The sequence below is a fragment of the Narcine bancroftii genome, chromosome 10 (genome assembly GCF_036971445.1).
Source record: "Narcine bancroftii isolate sNarBan1 chromosome 10, sNarBan1.hap1, whole genome shotgun sequence".
Lineage (NCBI taxonomy): Eukaryota > Metazoa > Chordata > Chondrichthyes > Torpediniformes > Narcinidae > Narcine > Narcine bancroftii.
In genome coordinates, this window is record NC_091478.1 from 75,986,733 (window position 1) to 76,008,282 (window position 21,550).

At 40.3% G+C, this 21,550-nt stretch overlaps 1 protein-coding gene across 7 annotated transcripts in view; it reads right to left on the bottom strand.

The window, feature by feature from the left end:
- fhod1 (formin homology 2 domain containing 1) overlaps window positions 1-21,550 on the bottom strand; it is a 276,370-nt gene that overhangs the window by 56,910 nt on the left and 197,910 nt on the right. For all 7 annotated transcript variants that reach the window (XM_069901429.1, XM_069901428.1, XM_069901427.1 and 4 more), the window contains one exon: window positions 7,007-7,362. In XM_069901429.1, coding sequence (XP_069757530.1) covers window positions 7,007-7,362 — 356 coding nt within the window. The remainder of the gene's footprint in view (window positions 1-7,006; window positions 7,363-21,550) is intronic.

Consider the following 21,550-nt stretch of genomic DNA (forward strand, 5'->3'; position numbering starts at 1 on the left):
CCACCAGGCTGAGGAACAGCTCCTTCCCACAGGCAGTGAGAATGCTGAACAACCAAAGGAACTGCTCACATTAAACATCCGAGACTCTCATTTGTACAAAATAATATTTATTTTATAGGTAAAATACTTGACCTCCATATGTATTACTTGTGTGTTATGTCAGGTTGTGTGTCTGCATATTTTGCATTGAGGACCAGAGAATGCGGTTTTGTCAGGTTCGGGTTGTACTTGTACAATCAGATGACAATAAACTTGACTTGACTTAAAGGAATCTGGAAGTGGTATTGGCATTTGAGTCAAATTAAACCTGACTGAGGTTTAACTGAAGGTGATGGAAAGAAATATCCATCTCTCTTCTGGAATATTAGTGAATTACATTTTGTATGTGGATCTATTTGATTGTTGAGATAGAGATAAATGTAATAATTGAGAATGTAGAACAGTACAGCACAGGAACATGTCCTTCGACCCACAATGTTTGTGCTGAACATGATGCCAAACTAAACCAAATCCTATTGGCTCGTACATTTTCCATAGCCCTGGGCTAAAGGGAATGAATAATTAAATGATCATAAACCGACAAGAACTCCGTGGATATTCCAGGTGGAAAATGCAACTACTCGCCGCAATGGAAAATAAAGTGTCAGATACATACAAGTGTCCCTAGTGTAAGCACATACCATGATCATAGCATGGCTCATGAAAATAATAATAATATTTTCATTTAGCTTCTTGCACCTGCTTGGCCATTCAATAGCATCATGGCTGATCTATCAACACTTTCTCTTATAATTCACTGGTTCAGATAATTCTGATATTAACTGAACACTTCTTCTTTAGGAAGGGAAAGTTTTCATTCCAGTTAAAATAATAAAGGTGCATGGAAAACAAATCTTTAAACTCACCCAGGTGGGTCTAAGAATTTTACTCTCTTAGATCCCATGATATTTTTATTGAGTCACAAGATAATCTCTCAATTGAAAAAAGACTAATGTAGTTTCCAAGTTATTGTCAAAGGTTATTCTGGCTGTTAAATAGTGTAGTTCAACATTCAGAAACTACAGGTGGTAGAGAGCATGTGGTTCATGTCCTCACAGCACAGAGTTAGTCCTGATGCTCATGGTACAATTATTTAAGCAATGAATATTTATTGTGATTTTCTAAATTTGAGACCCAACTTAATTGTAACTGTGATTTCATTTATAGTTCCTCTGACTGCAGTTAGCAATGAGAAACATTGCAGAAACATAAGAGACAATTGGATTTGCAAATTTTTTTTTTATAAAACACACTGTGCACCGCATCGTCAACAATAATAACCTCAGCACTTATTACTGTGAGGATTTATTTGTAAAAGAGCATTACACTTAAAAGTTTTACAGAATGATACAATGCTGTTTAGACTCCAAAGTAACAGAATGTTTCCTCTTTCAGGGCACAAATTAAATTGCCCAGAAAGTATTTTTAGTTTTGGGAACATAATCACAGCATGACTTTCTTTCCATTAAAGTGTTCTAAGTGAGTCCCTTGGGGTTGTGGATGGCTTGCTGTCACTCAAATTCTGTAGGTTCTGAAATGGCTGACATCCTTCGTGGGGGATCTGTCAAATCTGCCACAGTTGGGAGAGGTGGCATTTGATGAGGTAGATGGGTTGGTCATTTAGGATTTTTTTTTTCCTTCTTCCACTTTTGCAAAGAACCACCAGATGTGTCCATCCTGGAGACTCAAGGTGCCCAGTGTCCTCCTGGATACTTCATCTCAATTTTGAATGGTCGTTGAGCATGGGTTCCCAAAATCAGTGAAGAAACCACAAGTAGACCTTCCTGTGTCTTCTATGTCCTTCTGAGATCTCTTCCTATGACAGAGCTTAGATTCAGATTTCAGATTTATTGTCAGAGTACATTCATGACATCACACACAACACTGAGATTTCTTTTCTGTGGGTGAGGTAGATAACTAATGTTACCAAACTGTGCAATACAGAGAGAATTTTTAAAAATCAATAAAGTGCACAAGTATGAGTCCTTAAATGAGTCCCTGATTGAGTTTGTTGTTGAGAGTCTGAATGGAGGGGTAGCAGCTGTTCCTGAACCTGGTGGTGTGAGTCTTGTTGCATCTATAACTCTTTCCTGATGGCAGTAGCAAGAACAGAGCGTGTGCTGGGTGGTGTGGGTCCTTTATGATGGCTGCTGCTCTCCGACAGCAGCGTTCTCTGTAGATGTTCTCAATGCTGGGCAGAGTTTTGCCTGTGATGTTCCAGCATTTTTACTGCTATTATGTCTTGCTAACTAAAATAAAAGTTCAATAAGCAGCTCAAAATTTTTCAGAAATGCTGGTGGTTCTGTATTTGACTCGTGGAGTTTTAATTCCTCCAACACACCTGAGCCTCAGTTATGATCCCTCGAGTTCACCAGGATAACTGTGAGTATTTATGATTTTTTGGCATTTATCATCTTTTAATTCAATTAAGTATACTATTGTAGCTGTTTTTTAGTTGGTTTTGTAGATCTTTTACGGTACCCGTTCAGCTGCAACAAGCAAGAATTTCATTGCATATGTACATTGTTTAATACAATAAACATTATTAATGCACTAAGGCCCTCGTTCCTATGCTCCTTCAGATGCATCGAGACTCCAGATCTCACATTCCCTTGAAAATTAATGGCCATCCAAATAATAGAATATCCAATCTCTAAGAACCCCTTCCAATAATTTACCTATTTCTGAAATCAGGTCCACCGGCATATAATTTCCAGGGCTACTTCTGGAGCCTTTTTTAAACAATGGAACAACGTGAGCTACCCTCCAATCCTTCAGCACCAAACCCATAAGTAAATCTTTGAATGAATTACTTGGCACTAGAAAGTAGAAGAATGTCTTTTAAAATTTTTTGAAACCTCAAGTTTCCATTAATGGCTACATAGATTGTATCTATATCAATTTTTATAGTACTAGGTATATTTAATTGCATTTGGAATAAGAAAGATTGAAGTTTTGATGGCTTACTTCCCATAAACCAGCATTGTTTTGTACATTTAGAAGTGACTCATGTTCAATTCATCTTCATTAAGTAGTGAATGTTGTGACTAGTATTTATAAGCAAATGTCCTTGCTTCTAAAGGATGTGTTTTCTAACACTCGGTTAATGCAACAAAGGTTAACGTTATAGGAAAGCAACAAATGTTTTCTAGTTCCTTTCACTAGCATCAGGCAGGATGCAATGTACAATCATTTGGAATGCCAACCAAATCAATGCAGACCTTGGAGCCAAAGCTCTACCTCGGGGCAGGCAGGGATCATATCTCTCCAGCTTGTCTTTTTCCCATTGGTAACATGTTCTTTTTTAGGCACACATCCAATTATTTCCAGAAGTTACTGAATCTGTTTCTACCACCCTTTCAGGCAGTGTATTCCACAACACAACAATTGCATGCAACTTCTGACTTGGTACTTTCCAGGTTTCATCTGATGCAAACCAGAAAACATTTCTTATGGAATTTCATCTTGATCTGAAGGTGGGGTACAGTGTGGCTTGATTAGAGTTGCATGTACTGTTTACAGACCAATGGCTACAAATAAACGTAGAGTATAGGACAGTGTACAGTGTCTCAACTTGAAATAGTCTGAATCAAAGTTCACAGCAAAATGGGCAGGGAATGGAAATATATGAATTACAATCATATGAAATAATGATGCACGTCAGCGATGTAAGTGGAAAAAAATTATTCATTTCACATCATAAGCCTGAAACATTAACAGTTTCCTGACAGCATTTTTTATTTTCATTTTTGGAGATTAAGTGGTGTTAGACCATGCAGAGTGTCATCCAAGGAATGACCAAGACCTTATGCTTTTCAACTTCCTTCTGCATAATCCATGGTCATCAAAGAAAATGCGTTCATTCCCATTGCTATCGCTACACTGTTTCAGTAACTCGGAACTGGCAGGAGGTTTCTGGGTATTGTAGCTCAAATTGTTAAATTTGCTAGACCAGTGAGAAGTTGCAAACTTCATGCATTAGAAGTCATCAAAGTGATTGTCATTTTTTGTATTTGTTTCTGGGCATTGGACAATAACTTGTGTATAAATAGCGATTTTTAAAATAACAATTTTCATTATTCTGTTACAACCACTAAAACATTGCCATTTCAAAATCAGGAAGCCCCCCCTTCCATCCTGCTAACATTCAAAAGCCCAATACAGTCTTAACCTGGAATGTCAGGCAGCCTGTGCACTTCTCTCATTTTGATAATCCTGCTGCATGGATGGATTGGTCAGTGGGAATAGTTCACATGTCATGATTCAGTAAGGTTACATTTATGCCAATTACATTTTTGGACAATTTAAAAAAATCTAAGCCACACAGGCAAAATCATGTCTGCTTTTGTTTCTGAGGTCAATTCAACCTTGGGCATCAGATGAAGGAGAAAATGTTTAAATGTAAACTACCAAGTCATCTTCAATACAACATCAGAGCATACCAAATTATTTAGCCTTTAATACAGTAATACTTCCTATTGGTATAGAAGCAAATGTACCTTCTTCCATTAACTAATGCACAACGCTGAGGAAAAAAATGCTACCCTTTAGTGAAAAGGCCAGTGGGCAAAGATTCAAGATTAGCACAATCGCTTAAAATATGTTTGTACTGTTATAGTGTCTTGGTGAAAAATTATGTGTTGGTGAAGAAGACCATTTCTCCTCCAAATTATCAGGTGCTGTGTCTTACAGAGGCCGATATAAGGAGAGTGTTAGGCAAGGTAAACCCATGGAAAGATGCTGGTCCAGATAACATTCCTGGCAGAGTGCTCAGGGGATGTGCAGCTCAGCTGGCAGATGTTCTCCCCACCATCTTTAAAATCTCCTTGAGCAGCACCGTAGTTCTGACGTGCTTCAAAGCCGCCACCATTGTCCCCGTGCCGAGAAGTCATCAGTATCCTGCCTCAATGACTACCACCGCCCTGTTGCACTCACGACTACCATCATGAAGTACTTCGAGAGTCACCTCATGGGGCACATTGAGCTCCTGCTGCCCCCCTCACTGGACCCCCTGCAGTTCGCATATAGATCCAACTGCTCTACGGAGGATCCCCATCTAGCCCTCACCCACCTGGAAAATAAGAACACACATGTTCAAATGCTGTTTATTGAGTTCAGTTCAGCATTCAACACAATCATACTTCAGTACCTGACAGGGAAGTTGAGCCTGCTGGTCCTGAACATCTTCCTATGCAACTGGATACTTGACTTCCTGACGGGGAGAACTCAGGCAGCCCAGATTGGAAACAACACTTCTAAGACCACTACACTGAGCATGAGGGTCCCCCAGGGCCGTGGGGTTAGTCCATTGCTGTTCACTCTGCTGACTCCTGACTGTGCAGCAAAACACAGCTCGAATTACATCATCAAGTTCGCTGACAGTACTACCGTGGTGGGCCTGATCAGAAAGAACGATGAGTCAGCGTACAGAGATGAGGTGCAGTCACTAACATACTGGTGCAGAGCCAACAATCTGCATCTAAACGTTAATAAAACAAAAGAGATGGTTAATAAAACAAAAGAGATGGTTGTTGACTTCAGGAGAACCTAGGGGGATTACTCTCTGCTGACCATTGACGGTTCACCATTGAGGTCATCAAGAGTACCAAGTTCCTTGGAGTGCACTAGGTGGAGAATCTCACCAGGTCCCTCAACACCAGCTTCATAGCCAAGAAACCCTGGCAGCCCCTCTATTTCCTGCGAAGGTTGAGGAAAGTTCATCTCTCAACCTCCATCCTCACTACATTCTACAGAGGATGCATTGAGAATATTCTGAGTAATTGCACCACCACTTGGTTTGGAAACAGTACCATTTCAGACCGTAAGACCCTGCAGAGGATAGTGGAGTCAGCGGAGAAGATCGCTGGGGCCTCTCTTCCCATCTTGATGAACATTTACAACAAATGATGCATGCAAAAGGCAAATAACATTGTGAAAGACCTCACACCCTTCTTGTAAACTTTTCTCCCTTCTGAATCTGGAAGGAGGTACCATGGCATTCTGGCCCACAGGTCCAGATTGTGCAAGAGTTTTTTTTTATCCCCGAGCCATCAGGCTCCTCAATTCCTAGAACATTCGTGTACTAGTATATAATGGATTTTTATTGTATTATGTTTTAATATGTAACTCTTATTTATGTAAACCTGCTCCATGGTTCTGGAGAAAAGCTATCTCGTCTTTACTGTGCATTGCATTAGCAGTTATGGTATGAACGACAAAAAAAGGAGACTTGACTTGATTATATTTCTGTGATGCTCCCCATCAAACAAAACTGAACTATATGCTATCCTGCAATATTATAAGAATTAAAACATATTACATTCTTCATTGCCAATACTATTGCCAACCAATAAACCCTTATTTTTAAAATGAAACTGAATGTGTATAAAGAGAACAAATTTTAAGATATGCAAAGATTATCAGCTAAAAGCAGGAAAGCAAGTGCATTTATTTAAATTTAGATATACAGTCTTTTCAGCCCACAAGCCTATGTCGCCCAATTACAACCAACTGACCTACAGCTCGGGTATGTTTTTGAATGGTGGGAGGAAACTGGAGCACCCGAGGTAAACCCATGCAGACACAGGGGGAACGTACAAACTCCTTACAGACAGCGCAGGATTTGAACCCATGTCCCGATTGTTGACACTTAACAGTGTTGGCTAACCACTATGCTAACCGTCCGCCCCTACGCTAACTGTGCATCTTCCATAATCTATGAACTTCCTAAAGTGCCCACCTAATCAATTAAGTTCATTAAAATAAGTAGATATTGTATGTAATGGAGGGAATGGTCACTACACTTAATTCTTCAAGCAAAAATGTCCCTTCACTTATTTGGTATAGTTGTACCTCATTGTTGTCTCCAAAGTGCAAAACTTAAAGCATCAAACGACATGCAAATCATCCAATATAAAAATATTGAGCAATATTTTTTAAAAAACCTTTGTACCAAACAGCCACTTACTCTGTTGAAGAATTCCCTTGGTTTGCAGATGGCGAACTCAAGTCTCTTTCAGGGGTTAGAGGTGTGGTTGAAGTTGCTGCAGATTGTGTTTGGTGATCAGGCTGCTTGGGATGGATAGAAATCATCTCTGAAGTCTTTGTGCTACAGGTTGTGGAACTCCTGTGGTTCATTCCCTCCGGGGCTGGGTGCTGAGGACTAGCTTGTTGTGGCCTGGTTGGTAGCAGCTCAGCCATATTTTGTCCTGAAGATTGCCTGCTTTTTCGTACATCCTCCCCATTTGGGGTAAGCTTCCTCCTGTCCCTCCGTGCATTCGGCGTGTGCCCATCGTCTTCACCATCTTCATGCTTCAGTGCATTCTGGGTAAAGGAGAATCATTGTTTATTTTTATTTACTTTTTGTTTGGGGATGGTGAGCGTTATGTGGTCTGGGCATCATTGGCAAAGCCAGCATTCATTACCCATCACTAATACCCGTGAACTGAGTGGCCTGCTGGACTAGAGTCAACAACACACATGGGGCTTAAGTCTTATACAAGATGGCAAAGCTCTATTTGCCATTAAAACCTAACTGGGTTTTTATGGCAAGCAGAGATTTGTGTTGATCATGAATATATCATTTTTTAGTTTATTTTAAATTTCAGATTATTTATTGAATTGAAGTTTCATAGATACCAAGGTTGAATTAAACTTGGGTCAGCCCTGTTCATCCAAGACACCAGACTACTAGTCCAGTGCTTTAACCATCATGTACAAGATCTATAACACAATGAATATTTGCATATATGTGTATATATATATATTTTTTTTTTATATATGGGGTTTGCAATCTTGGAAAATAATTTACACCGTTACTGCTTGTTCCTGAATATAATTACCCTAAACCAGAAAATCTCAATGCAAGTTTGGGCAACAATCTCCAGTAAAAACACACAGAAATGCTGGAGGAACTCAGCCAGTCTTTCAGTGTCCATAGGAGACAAAGATATATTGCCAACGTTTCGGGCCTGGGCCCTTCTTCAAGTAATAAGCAGAATGAGCAGAAGCTGGAAATCTCAGAATTCAGACAATATTGGCTGGGAGAGGAATCCAGACCAACAAAAGGTGTTAATTGGATCTGATAAGGAGAGAGGTGAGAATTCATTATGTGTATGCCAAAGGAGACAGGGAAGGGAGAGAGACAGAGCTGGGGGAAGGTGATGGGGGAAGAAGTGGCCGGAGCCGGGTGGTTGGGGGGGTAACAAAAGCCAGAGAAGTCAATATTAATTCCATCTGGTTGGAGGGTGGTCATTCGGAAGATAACTGTTGTTCCTCCAGCCTCTTGCTCTCACTTTAAGTAGTTTGTAAAAATCTGCCTCTGTGGCCAAAAATCCTAACAACGTCCTAAAATCTTCCTTTGTGATCCTGAACCAAACTTTGTTGGACTTCACCCTTGAATGTTTCCCTCATTAAGGATGGTCTGTGAATACAAGTTCACAATCATGACATATAAATGAAAAATTAATATAACATCCATATACTTTATTCTATTTAATGGTCTGAAGATCTCAAGTTGCATAGAGAGTAGGTGCAGATGTTAACTTTGCCAATTTTTCTTAATGGCACATTTTTAGTGTAATGGGAATCAGAAACTTCAGCCAGGAACATGCTGTTCTTTTTTACAGAACACTTGGCTACCTTTCCCTCACAATGGGATGTGAACAAGAATGATAAACCAAGTCAATTCCAATAGGCCCAACTGCGGATGCAAGGAGAAAACAGCTACCCCTCATGAGGAACACAAAAACTACAGCAGGAATCCAATGAACGATTTTAGATATAATTGAGTTTCCCTGTAAAATAGGTGTTCTGCTGGTAATTGTTTGTTAAGTATTAATTTAAGCACATGTCCTATCAAAAATAGTCAACAAGATAGAAAGAGAGCAGAGAACATTTACTAGGATGTTGGCTGGACTTCCGGAACTGAGTTACAAGGAAATTTTAAACAGATTAGAGACTTATTTCCTGGAGCGTAGAAGAATGAGGGGAGATTTGATAGTAGTATTTAAAATTATGAGGGGAATAGATAAAGTAAATGTGGATAGGGTTTTTCCACTGAGATACACACCACAGGACATGGGTTAAGAGTGAAAGGGGAAAAGTTTAGGGGGAACGTGAAGGGGAATATCTTCACACAGAGAATGGTGGGAGTGTGGAACAAGCTGCCAGCTGAAGTGGTGAATGAGGGCTCTTTTTAACAATTAAGAATTTGGACAGGTACATGGATGGGCCATGGACTAGGTAGTGGTCAGTGGGACTAGGCTGGAAAATGGTTTGGCACAGACTAGAAGGGCCAAAGGGGCCTGTTTCTATGCTGCAATGTTCTAGAGTTCTATGGTTTGCAATTGGCCTTGTATAAATAAAAAGGAGGTGAGTCAATTTCAAAACAAACTTCTGAACTGGTGGTAAAATGAAAATGCTGACCATAATCTGGAAAAGTTACAAAGTGGTATGATCGCAAATAGATTCCGTGTTACCCAATACTTCCTAAACAGACATAGAAAACTACAGATCATTCCACGAAATTCTAAAAATAACTTAGTTATGCCTTATAAGGAAACAGAAATGCAAGTCATGCCATGCAGTCATTCCATCCATAATCTTCAAAAACACATCATGCTACAAGTCACGTTATATTTTGATCTAACTCGGATTTTGTACCCAAGTTTCACCTGATTCTGAGCAATGGGATTCAAAAATGCTTAGAATTTTAATGTTCAGCCCAGTAAAACAAAAAAAAACCCAGGAAAACTGTGGAGTGTTCAGCATTGAGCTGATATTGAGCAGCAGACCAATGCATGTAGACAAATAGCATGGAAAAATTAAAAGAATGAAGTACAGCGTAAGCATTTCTAAGTAAAAGAACAGACTCCCACAAATAGTAATGCCAAATTGTTTCACCTTTTAAATGCCATCCATTCCAATTAAACACTATTCAGTACTTTGCCATACTGAATACATTCCTTGTAAAGCCAGTGTGCATATCCAAATCCATTTCATATTCACAAATATACTTGAATTCTGATGGGGATCAGCAGATCAAAGAAGATTTATTCAGTGTTTTAATCTCCAACACCAACATAAGGGGGAAACTTCTTCACATAGTGAGTACAGGCAGTTAGGTAGGGAGTTAAAAAGAAGGACCGCAAAGGGGGTAATCTCTGGATTACTCCCTGTGCCACGTGACAGTGTGAATAGAAATAGAATGAGGTGGAGGATTATCACGTGGCTGAAGGGGTGGAGTAAGGGGCAGGGTTTTAAGTTTCTGGATAACTGGGACCTTTTTTGGGGGAGATGTGACCTGTACAGTAAGGACAGGTTACACTTAAATCCCAGGGGGACCAGAATCCTGGCAGAGGTATTTGCTAGGGCTACTCAGGATCCTTTAAACTAGAATGGTTGGGGGGAGGGAACAAAATAGTACAGAGCAGTAATGAGAAGGTTAGAATGCAAACAAAGAAAGTTTGTATTAAGTATTTGAATATGGATGGGCAGGTGATAGAGAAGGGAAATGATCTGGAAGAAGATGAAGGGCAATTGGCAGGAAAAGTAAATAATGTTGTTATTAAAGATGAGGGAAAACAGGGATTAAAAATTGGGAAATCTCTGAATTTCATATATTTTAACGCCAGGAGTATTGTAAAAAAGGTGGATGAGCTGAAGGTGTGGATTGATACTTGGAAGTATGATGTAGTAGCGATTAGTGAGACATGGTTGCAGGAGGGATGTGATTGGCAGCTGAATATCCCTGGGTTTCGTTGTTTTAGGTGTGATAGAGTCGGAGGGGCAAGAGGAGGTGGGGTTGCATTGCTTGTCAGGGAAAATATTACAGCGGTGCCTAGGAAGGATAGATTAGAGGGCACATCCACGGAGGCTATTTGGGTGGAACTGAGGAGTAGGAAAGGAGAGGTTACACGTAGGGGTGTATTATAGACCACCCGGAGGGGACCGAGACCTAGAGGAGCAAATCTGTAGGGAGATAGTAGATATTTGTGATAAGCACAGGGTTGTAATTATGGGAGATTTTAATTTTCCACATATAGATTGGGAAACACATTCTGTGAAAGGACTGGATGGGTTAGAGTTTGTGAAATGTGTGCAAGATAGTTTTTTACAACAATATGTAGAGGTGCCAACCAGAGAAGGAGCAGTGTTAGATCTACTGTTGGCAAATGGGATGGGTCAAGTGACGGAGGTTAGTGTTGGCGAGCACTTCGGGTCCAGTGATCATAATGCCATCAGCTTCAATGTCATTATGGAAAGAGAGAAGTCAGGGCCAAGGGTTGAGGTTTTTGATTGGAGAAAAGCTAGATTTGAGGAGATGCGAAAGGACTTGCAGGGTGTGGATTGGGACAATTTGTTTTATGGGCAGGATGTGGTAGAGAGATGGAAGTCTTTTAAAGATCAGATTTTGAGAGTGCAAAAGCTTTATGTTCCTGTTAGGTTAAAAGGAGGGGCAAAAGGTTTGAGAGAGCCGTGGTTTTCAAGGAATATTGGAAACTTGGTTCGAAGAAAAAGGGAGGCATACATTAGATATAAGAAGCATGGAGTTAAGGGGATGTTTGAAAGATACATTGAATGTAAGAGGAATCTTAAGAGAGGAATTAGGAAAACTAAAAGAAGGTACGAGGAAACTATGGCAAGCAGGGTGAAAACTAATCCAAAAGAGTTCGACAAATATGTTAATGGTAAAAGGAAAGCTAGAGACAAAATTGGTCCCTTAGAGAATCAGAGCGGAAAACTGTGTGTGGAGCCTAGAGAAATGGGGGAGATATTGAACAGTTTCTTTTCTTCGGTATTCACTAAGGAGAAGGATATTGGGAGATGTGAGATAAAAAAAAGCAAATTGGGTAAATATGGGGAATATAGAGGTTACAAAAGATGTAGTTTTAGGGCTTTTGAAGAATATAAAGGTGGATAAGTCTCCGGGACCAGATGGGATCTTCCCCAGGACATTGAGAGAAGTGAAGGAGGAAATAGCAGAGGCTCTGGCGGTAATTTTCCAAATGTCATTAGATATGGGGATAGTGCCGGAGGATTGGTGCATTGCGCATGTGGTTCCGTTATTTAAAAAGAGTTCAAGGAGGAAGCCTGGCAACTATCGGCCTGTAAGTTTGACGTCTGTGGTAAGTAAATTAATGGAGAAAATTCTTAGAGATAGTACTTATAAACATCAGGATAGACAGGGTCTGATCAGGAGCACTCAACATGGATTTGTGGGAGGAAGTTCATGTTTGACCAATCTGATTGAATTTTTTGAAGAGGTGACTAGGAATGTGGATGAGGGTAGGGCAGTGGATGTTGTCTATATGGACTTCGATAAGGTACCACATGGAAGGTTAGTTAAGAAGGTGCAGTCTTTAGGTATAAATTTTGAGATAATCAAATGGATTGAACATTGGCTGAAAGGGAGAGGCCAGAGAGTGGTAGTGGACAATTGTCTGTCAGGTTGGAGGCCGGTGACCAGTGGTGTGCCTCAAGGATCTGTATTGGGCCCATTGTTGTTCGTTATATACATTAATGATCTAGATGATGGGGTGTTAAATTGGATTAGTAAATATGCAGACGATACTAAGAAAGGTGGAATAGTGGATAATGAAGAAGGTTTTCAAGGATTGCAGAGGGATTTGGGCTGCTTAGAAAAGTGAGCTGAAAAATGGCAGATGGAATTTAATGCTGATACGTGTGAGGTGCTTCATTTTGGTAAGAAGAATCAGAACAGGACATACGTGGTAAATGGGAGAGCATTGATGAATACAGAAGAGCAGACTTAGGAGTAACGGTACATCGTTCCCTGAAGGTAGAAACTCACGTGAATAGGGTGGTGAAGAAGGCTTTTAGTATGCTGGCCTTTATCAATCATTGCATGGAATATAGGATTTGGGAGGTGATGTTGAGATTGTATAAACGTTGGTGCGGCCTAATTTGGAGTCCTGTGTGCAGTTCTGGTCGCCTAATTATAGGAAGGATATAAACAGAGTGGAGAGAGTGCAGAGAAGGTTTACCAGAATGTTACCTGGGTTTAAGCATCTAGAGTATAGGGAGAGATTGGACAGATTAGGTCTTTATTCTTTGGAGCGTAGAAGGTTGAGAGGGGATTTGATAGAAGTATTTAAGATTATGAAAGGGATAGACAGAGTGGATGTGGATAGACTATTTCCGTTAAGAGGAGGAAAGATTAAAACAAGAGGACATGAGTTAAGAATTAAGGGGCAGAGGTTTAGAGGTAACATGAGGGGGAACTTCTTTACTCAGAGAGTGGTAGCCGTGTAGAATGAGCTTCCGGGAGAAATAGTGGCGGCGGAGTCAATTGTATTATTTAAGAAAAGGTTGGACAGGTATATGGATGAGAAGAAGATGGAGGGTTATGGGCATTGTGCAGGGAGGTGGGACTCGAGAGGGGTGTTTGGTTCGGTGTGGACTAGAAAGGCCTGTTTCCGTGCTGTAAATTGTTATGTTATGTTATGTTACATAGAGAGTAGTGGGAGTATGGAACGAGCTGCCAAGTTGAAGTGGTGGATGCCGGCTCAATTATAATATTTAAGACGAATTTGGACAAGTACATGGATGGGTGCAGGTCAGTGGGACTAGGGCGAAAAGTCATTCAGCATAGACTAGAAGAGCCAAAGAGACCGGTTTCTATGCTGCAATGTTCAATGGTTCTGTTTTTGTTCTATCTTTCCAAAGTCAAAGTGACAATAACCAAGTATTACTGCCTTGAAGGGAATAAAGCCATTAGGAAAAGAGGCAAGTCAAAAAGGTTTTGTTATTGACACAAAGATAAAATTCCTTCAGGCTAACATCAACTGCGGGCTTCAAATTTTGTTTGTGTAAAGAATGGACTGATTCCTCTTGCCATTATTCCAATGGTCCAGTTGGACAGAAAATAAGGTTTTTTAGGTGTTAAGATAAGTTCCACCCCCTGTTGCACTTTCCACCCTTAATCACTTTCAAAATGGTAAATTGTCCAAACGCATTACTGTAATAGGTTTCTCTTAAAGGTTTAGAAAATAAATAGACCCGAATAAAATGCTAAATGGCATTATAATGTGGAAGAGAAGCGTTGGGTAATTCCAAAGATGTGTAAATGAACATGGAGGTTTCAAGACAAAATCATGGCTCATCTCAGACCACAGCAACAGAGTTTAAAAGCAAGTTCAAAAGAGGACTCACCACTGATGTCAAGCTAACCTGCCTACAGTTCCCAGGCTTATCTGTGCAGCTCTTCTTAAGTAATAGGACAACTTTAGCCACATTCCAGTTTTATGGTACCTCACCCAGCAACAACATTGATGCAAATATATCTGCCAGAGCCCTGGGAATTTGATCCCCAGCTAAGAGCAGAAAGTGCAGAAAGATTTAGGAGTAAGGGTTTTCCTCCATGTCCAAGGATACACTAGGTTAGGTCCTGGGGATTTATCACAATCATGTGCTTTAAGACTGCAAGCAGGGTGGAGGGGGTAGTATTTCAGTTATGTTCTTGGTGGGGGGGATTTATCCATGATGTTTGAGGCTTGGGGGAGGGGGTTCCATGATGTTCACAATTTGGGGGGGGGGGGGTGATGTATTCGTGATGTTCTTGGTGTGGGGGATTTTCTGTGATGTTGCCGGTGTGGGGATATTTTTGTAGGGTTTAAATCGTGGGACAGTTTCTGTGGGTTCAGTGTGATGCGGTGTGGAGGGATTCCATTTATTGCCACCACAGTAACCACAAGAAATCAAATTCATGAATACAAATATTAGACAAGTACCAGGAATGAGAGGGTTAATCAAATTATCCCCACAACCATTCACATACTACATTGAGCACCTTGGACAGGACAGGGCATTTGGCCACAGATATACAGCTCATTATCCAAGTAACTAATTTAAAATAGTGAAAGGTTACTTTAAATATTTAGAGTGCAAACGATAAATGGACATGCAGACAGTAGACCCTTTCAGTAACACACACACACACACACACAGTTGCTAGCTTTATTACATATTAAATATATTACATATTTCATGCTAATATTTTTCAAAATATTTGTCCTTAACTTATCTTTGGTTTTTACTTATTTATTCTTGCTTGGTGTATTTTTACAGACAAGAGTAAAAATAAATTTTTCTATCATCCTGTTTATTAAGATAACAGGCAAATCAAGTTCCCCACACAATGTTAACAGCACCATCATTTAGGAGAAACATCTTTATGCTTTGACTACTCGTCTCAGACTGGTGTCTGATATGGTCAGGAGAAACAAGCTACAGAAAGAGGATATGTTCTGGATTGACTCTGTCTTCTGGTCCTTTTAAGAATCTTTCATATTACAACTTTTCCAGAGTTTATGCAACAGTCACTGAATTTAAAGATGATGATGAATTAAATTTCACTAACTGTAAGAATTCTACAATGGCCAAATAATTTTTTTCCTTGCACCAAATATCTCGTCAGTTCCGTGGAATCCACTTAACTAGTGACCCATCGTGGACACACAACATCTCCTCACTTGTCAGGAAAGCGTAACAGTGACTGAACTTCCTGAGAAGACTGAAGCAGGCAAGGCTACTGGCCACCATTGAGAGCGTCCTGGCCAGCTGCATCACCCTGTAGTATGGTTGCTGCAGAGAAATTGATCAGAGGTCAATTTACAGGACCAGAAGAGAGGCAGAGAGGATCAATAGACTCTCCCTTCACCACATCAATGTGATCTACTGGGATCGTTGTCTGAAGAGGACACACAAAATCATTGGGGATGCCCTTTCACCTCACACACAGCATCTTTCAGCTGTTCCCATAGAGGAAGAGGTACAGGAGTATCAGAGCCAGTACCACCAGGCAAAGGGACAGCTTCTTCCCACGGGCAGTGAGAATGCCGAACGACCAAAGGAACTGCTCACACTGACCATCTGAGACCCTCATATTTACAGAACAATATTTATTTATATGTATGAATACTTGTCCTGCATGTGTATATAGATATTGTTTGTCTGTTTGTGTGTTATGATCATCATCTCTGTTCTGACAAGGTTGAAATGTCAACAAACAAAATGCATCTTAACCTCCAAAACAAAATTCCTCCTGAATCTTGGTCAACATTATGACCAGACCCTTCAGTGGACCCTATTAAAGGGTTCTGGCCCATAACTTTGACCATTCTCTTTTTATACAGCTTGATCTACTGTAGTCCTCCAGCAGGTTCTGTTTAGCTTCTGATTCCAGCATCTGTGGTCTCCTGTGAGTTTGCCGAATCTTGCTGGTAAAATTCCAACTGTTCCAAATCAAGTAAAAATTCAAGTAGATGCAATGAAGTCTGGGAATCTGGTGCACGGAGCAGGAACCCTGAGCATGCAGGCAGATTCCAGCCAGCAGACTCCTGAGGGCATCCCACTGCAGCTCTCTACATAGACTCCATTGGCACAAGTGCAAAACTGACAGACACTTCAGCTGGTGAATCCGCTGCCAGAATTATGCAGCAGGTTACACCTGATCCATGAACGCATTTGTTACAATAAGATCTTGTAATTACAAGGAATGAGGAAAGAAAATAAATACATTTTCCTTTCAGCATTTGTACAGGAAATAATAACCTATATTATTCTCAGAGATAGAATTTTAATATTCAATATTTAAAAAAATAGTTTATTTCAGTTTTAATGGCTTTTGACTGTTTTTGTTCACACGGGACGACCATAAGCATTCTAAAAGCTTTGACTGAAGACAAACTTGGGGGCTTGGTTTCGGCTACATTCAAAGGTTCATGCAGCAGTTTGTGGGTGTTACTTGTTCGTGCTTGCTAACGTGACCTGATTATGTTGCACAAGTCCCTGGCTCTGTTTGCCCTTCGGTCGATCTTGGCCAGCTTTCAGCCTTCCTGATCAAAGCATGATTAAAGCAACGGAATCCAAGCAAGTTCAAGTGCTCAGCCACATTCAACATGATCTAGATCTAAAGGATGCTGAATAAAGTTCGGCATTCTCACTGCCTGTGGGAAGAAGCTGTCCCTTTGCCTGGTGGTACTGGCTCTGATTCTCCTGTACCTCTTCCTCCACGGGAGCAGCTGAAAGATGCTGTGTGTGAGGTGAAAGGGGGTCCTCAATGATTTTGTGTGTCCTCTTCAGACAACGATCCCAGTAGATCACATTGATGTAGTGAAGGGAGAGTCTAGTGATCCTCTCTGCCTCTCTTCTGGTCCTGTGAATTGACCTCTGATCTATTTCTCTGCAGCAATCATATTTTAATGAAATCGGTATGAATGCAACAATGAGAATTGTTAGATAGGTGTTCAAAATAAATTGCTTTCAACAAATCGCCAGAGATTGAAGTTCAAATCCAGCTGTCTATAAAGAGTTTGTATGTTCCCCGCCCCCCCCCCCCCCCCCCCCCCCCCGTGTCTGAGCAGGTTTTCGCCAGGGGCTCCATTTTCCTCCCAACCTTCAAAACGTACCAGGGGTTATAGGTTAATTGAGTGCAATTCGGCATCACAGGCTCGTGGGCTGAAACGGCCTGTTACCGCGCTATCTGTCTAAACTTAAAATTTAAATCAGTCCTCTGCAGAAATCTCAATTGCTGATTACAAAACTAACATCGTGCAATGGTTAATTTAAGATCTTTGGGATAAAAAAGAATCACTACAATTGGCACCAGATGAAAAGCAATCACATTTGCTAGTCTGCCTGAAAAGATGGATTAAAGATATTGGCAATATGATAATTCAAAGAACACAGCACACTCCCAGCCAGAACCACAACTGTGGAGAATGTTGACAGATACAGTACTGTCAAAATGTCTCTGTAGGCAGTTTGATGCAAGCATAGACAATCATACTCTGTTTTTCATATTTCACTGTTCCATTATCATTGAATGTTCTTTGAAGATCCACCTGCATCATATTCATATGGGCAAAAACTTGGTCTATTAGCCATGGAGATTACCAAGGTGGAATATATACATTGTCAGAAGGGCTGAATTGTGCACCTATTAATTGATTATGTCAGGTTGGTTAGGATGAACCAGTGATCATGCACTAATCTCTGCAAGACAAAGGGGAGGTCAGACGTAGAAGAGTCTACCATTACCATCATGCATTGATCCTTAGTAATGCAGTGCTGGCTTTTATGGGACAAGCTACTCTACTAAACATCATCAAAAATGAGGTAAACTGGATCTTTCCTGGAACAGGGATCCTTGCCAAAAGCAAGTTGTTAAGCATTTAGCTCATGTACAGTTCTTGAGGTGCACTGAACGTATTTCAAGCAACCAAGAGAAGTGATGGTGATTTTTCATCTTCCTTTTCATTTGTTAGAACTTTACTTTTCTTTTTCCCTAGAAGGGATGCTCATGTACAAGTGTCTGGTCAGGAACCTATCGGGAAAATCACTAGCCCCTTTCACACTTGCATCTTATCCCAGGAATTAACAGCTAATTGGCAGAATAAGGGTCAAGTGTGGAACCAAATTCGTCTGAACGACGACGTCATTTCATGCCTGGGATTGATAGCCTCGACCCCTTCTGCAATCCATGGCATCTGCATACGCCAGTGTTCCAATTAGCCAAGTGTGAAAGTGAGAATTGCATTTTAGGGCAAAAGTGATACAAGTTTTTGCGTGAGTGCAGGTACATGAAGGAAAGAAAAGATTAAAATGAAGGTATAAACTTTACTGTGGGTAAGTCACAGTGGGGGAGGGAGAGAGAGGAAAAAAATAGCAATAGCAGACAATTTATAAACAGTGTTGGAAAGTTGGTAGCTCTATCATGCACAATTTATAAAGACTGTGGGTAAAAAGATGGCAGACCTGACTTCCCAGAATTCTATGCACCATGCTCTGTGCATGCAGACCTTTCTCTGCCATACAGAATTCTGGGAGAGCAGGTCCACCATTGTTTTTTCTCATTGTATTTATAAATGGTGCGCGATAGCGCTACCAACTTTCCCACTGTTTAAAAATTGTCCAGTATTGCTATTTATTGCTAGCACTTTCCCACGATCCCTTATAAAGGTTTATTATAGGTCAGCACAGCAATAAGAGGGGCTAAAGGGCTCATACTGTGCTGTACATAAAACTTTATTATAATTAGGCAGGATTAATTTTAGTTAAATATAAGATCATAATACATTGATCAGGTCCACCATCGCTCTATGTGTCATGACATCATCAGTAGAAGGTAGAACACTCCTATCCTTGGGGATGGCTTGTGGTGGGGATGAACACAGACACTGAATGGCTGATTTACTGGGACACAAATGTAAAAATGGTTACTGACTGGTCTATTCCTGCCTGTTATTTTTGTGTGCTCATTGACAACATTTTTTTAAAAATTTTCAGAGGTTTGCAGGACCTGGAATGCCAAAATAATGGGTGGTGGAGAAGAGAAATGGAATGAGGCAGAAAGCTTCAGGAAGAACAGTGAATAAAGACTTGAAAAAGAATATTTCAATCATTCTTTTGGCTCAGCACTTTGGGAAAGGTGGTTGGATTTTTCTCCAACCTATGTCTTAAGAAATAAATCCAAACTGCTGGAGGTACTCGGCAGGTCAAACAGCATATGCTGATCATTCTTTTTCTCCCACTGGGGAAAAAAGTGTCTGTTCCAAACATTATGGAGGACATTATAGCTCTTTGAGGTTGTATTTCCATTCAGTGAGATCTCAACTGACCTAAGACTCAGCTTTAAGGATATAATGGCTTTGTTCTGCAATACCTTTGATTTTACAAAAAAAAACTTTCAATCTCAAATCTAAAATCAACAATCTATCTGCAATCGATTGGCACTTCCATATAAAGAATTTTAAACTTCTATCATTCTTACTTTATTTTTTCCATCTGAAAGGCTCTGATTTTCAGAATATTCTTCTTCAACCTAGATTCCCAAATATGGATACTGTTTTTCTTTACCTTTTCTATCAGTTTGTCTCAATGTTTAGAAAACTTTACCCATATCATCCATCAACCAGCTAAATTCCAGGGAATTTGCCAACAATAGTGGCTTGTATAAAGGAAGGGGATGAATCAGCATGCAGGATGGAGATTGAAAACTTGGCTAAATATTGCATCAATAATAACCTAGCACTCAATGTCTCCAAAACTAAGGAGCTGATTGTTCACTTCAGGAACAGAAAACCAGAGGTATACAATCCAGTGATCACTGGGGGATTAGAGTGTGAGCAAATTTAGGTTCTTGGGAGTCACTATCTCAGAGGATCTTTCCTGGACCCAACACACTAATGGTATCATGAAGAAAGCATGTCAGCACCTCTACTTCCTCAGGAGTTTGCGGAGGTTTGGTATGACATCAGAAGCCCTGGCAAATTTCTACAGAGGTGTGGTGGAAAGTGTGCTGACTGGCTGCATCATGGTCTGGTATGGGGACACCAATACCCCTGAGCATAAAGCCCTCCAAGATATAGTGGACACAGCCCACACATTACAGGCAAAACACTATTGAGTACATCTACAGGGAACGCTGCTGTCGGAGGGCAACAACAATCATCAAAGACCCTGACCTCCCAGCTCATGCTCTGCTCTCGCAGCTGCCATCAGGAAAGAGATTTAGGTGCCATAAGACTTTTACAACCATGTTCAGGAACAGCTGCTACCCCTCCACCATCAGACACCTCAAAAACAAACTCAATCAGGGAATAATTTAAGGATTCTTAATGTGCACTTTATTGATTTTCTTTGCTCTGCCTATATTGCAGTCAGTTTGTTTACATTCATTATCTGTTTATAGTTCTTGTGATTGTTTACATGTTCACGCTGTCCAATTTATTTTTTGCACGACCAATTAGGGGTAATTCTGCCTCACCTGCAGGAAAACAGAATCTCAGGGTTGTATGTGATGTCATGTATGTACTCTGAGAATATATCTAAAATCTTCATACCCTCCTAACTGGAACACTGATTTTGTATGTCATTAAAATAAATCTAAATCCCTTCAAAGTTAATAAATATAAATAAGGTCTGGTGTTGTGAACAATTCACTGCATCAAGATAGAATCCAACCAGAGGTTTATATCACTGATGCATCATTTTTGACCTTGTGCATGGGTCCTGTGGATATAAAGGCTTCTGATTATTCTCTGCACTGTTAAGTGGTATTTGAATGATCTAAATACATGAAGTATCAAGTCACCTTGTCCTCCATTATTTCAAGTTTTTTTTTTTACAACTTGGAAACTGCTGTTCTTGCGCTGAGCTCTGAGTTGAAAATCCATTTGCTGGTTTTTCTTCCTTCCTGCTAAATCTGTTAATTTGTAATTTCATGCTTTGTTGAAATTGACAAGGCCACCAGCATTCACGTCATCAGATTGGTGGTTTCCACCACCAACATCCAGGTCATCGATAAGATGAATAGCTCAGATTCCAATGCAACCCTTGTGGACATACACTATTAGTCATATCCTGTGAAATGGCTGTTCATTATCCTCTCTCTGTCTCCCGCTATTCAACCACTTGCCAGCCTGGTCAATAATTTACACCCAATTTCTAATGCTTCAACTTTAATTAGCACCCTCTTCTTAAGAGT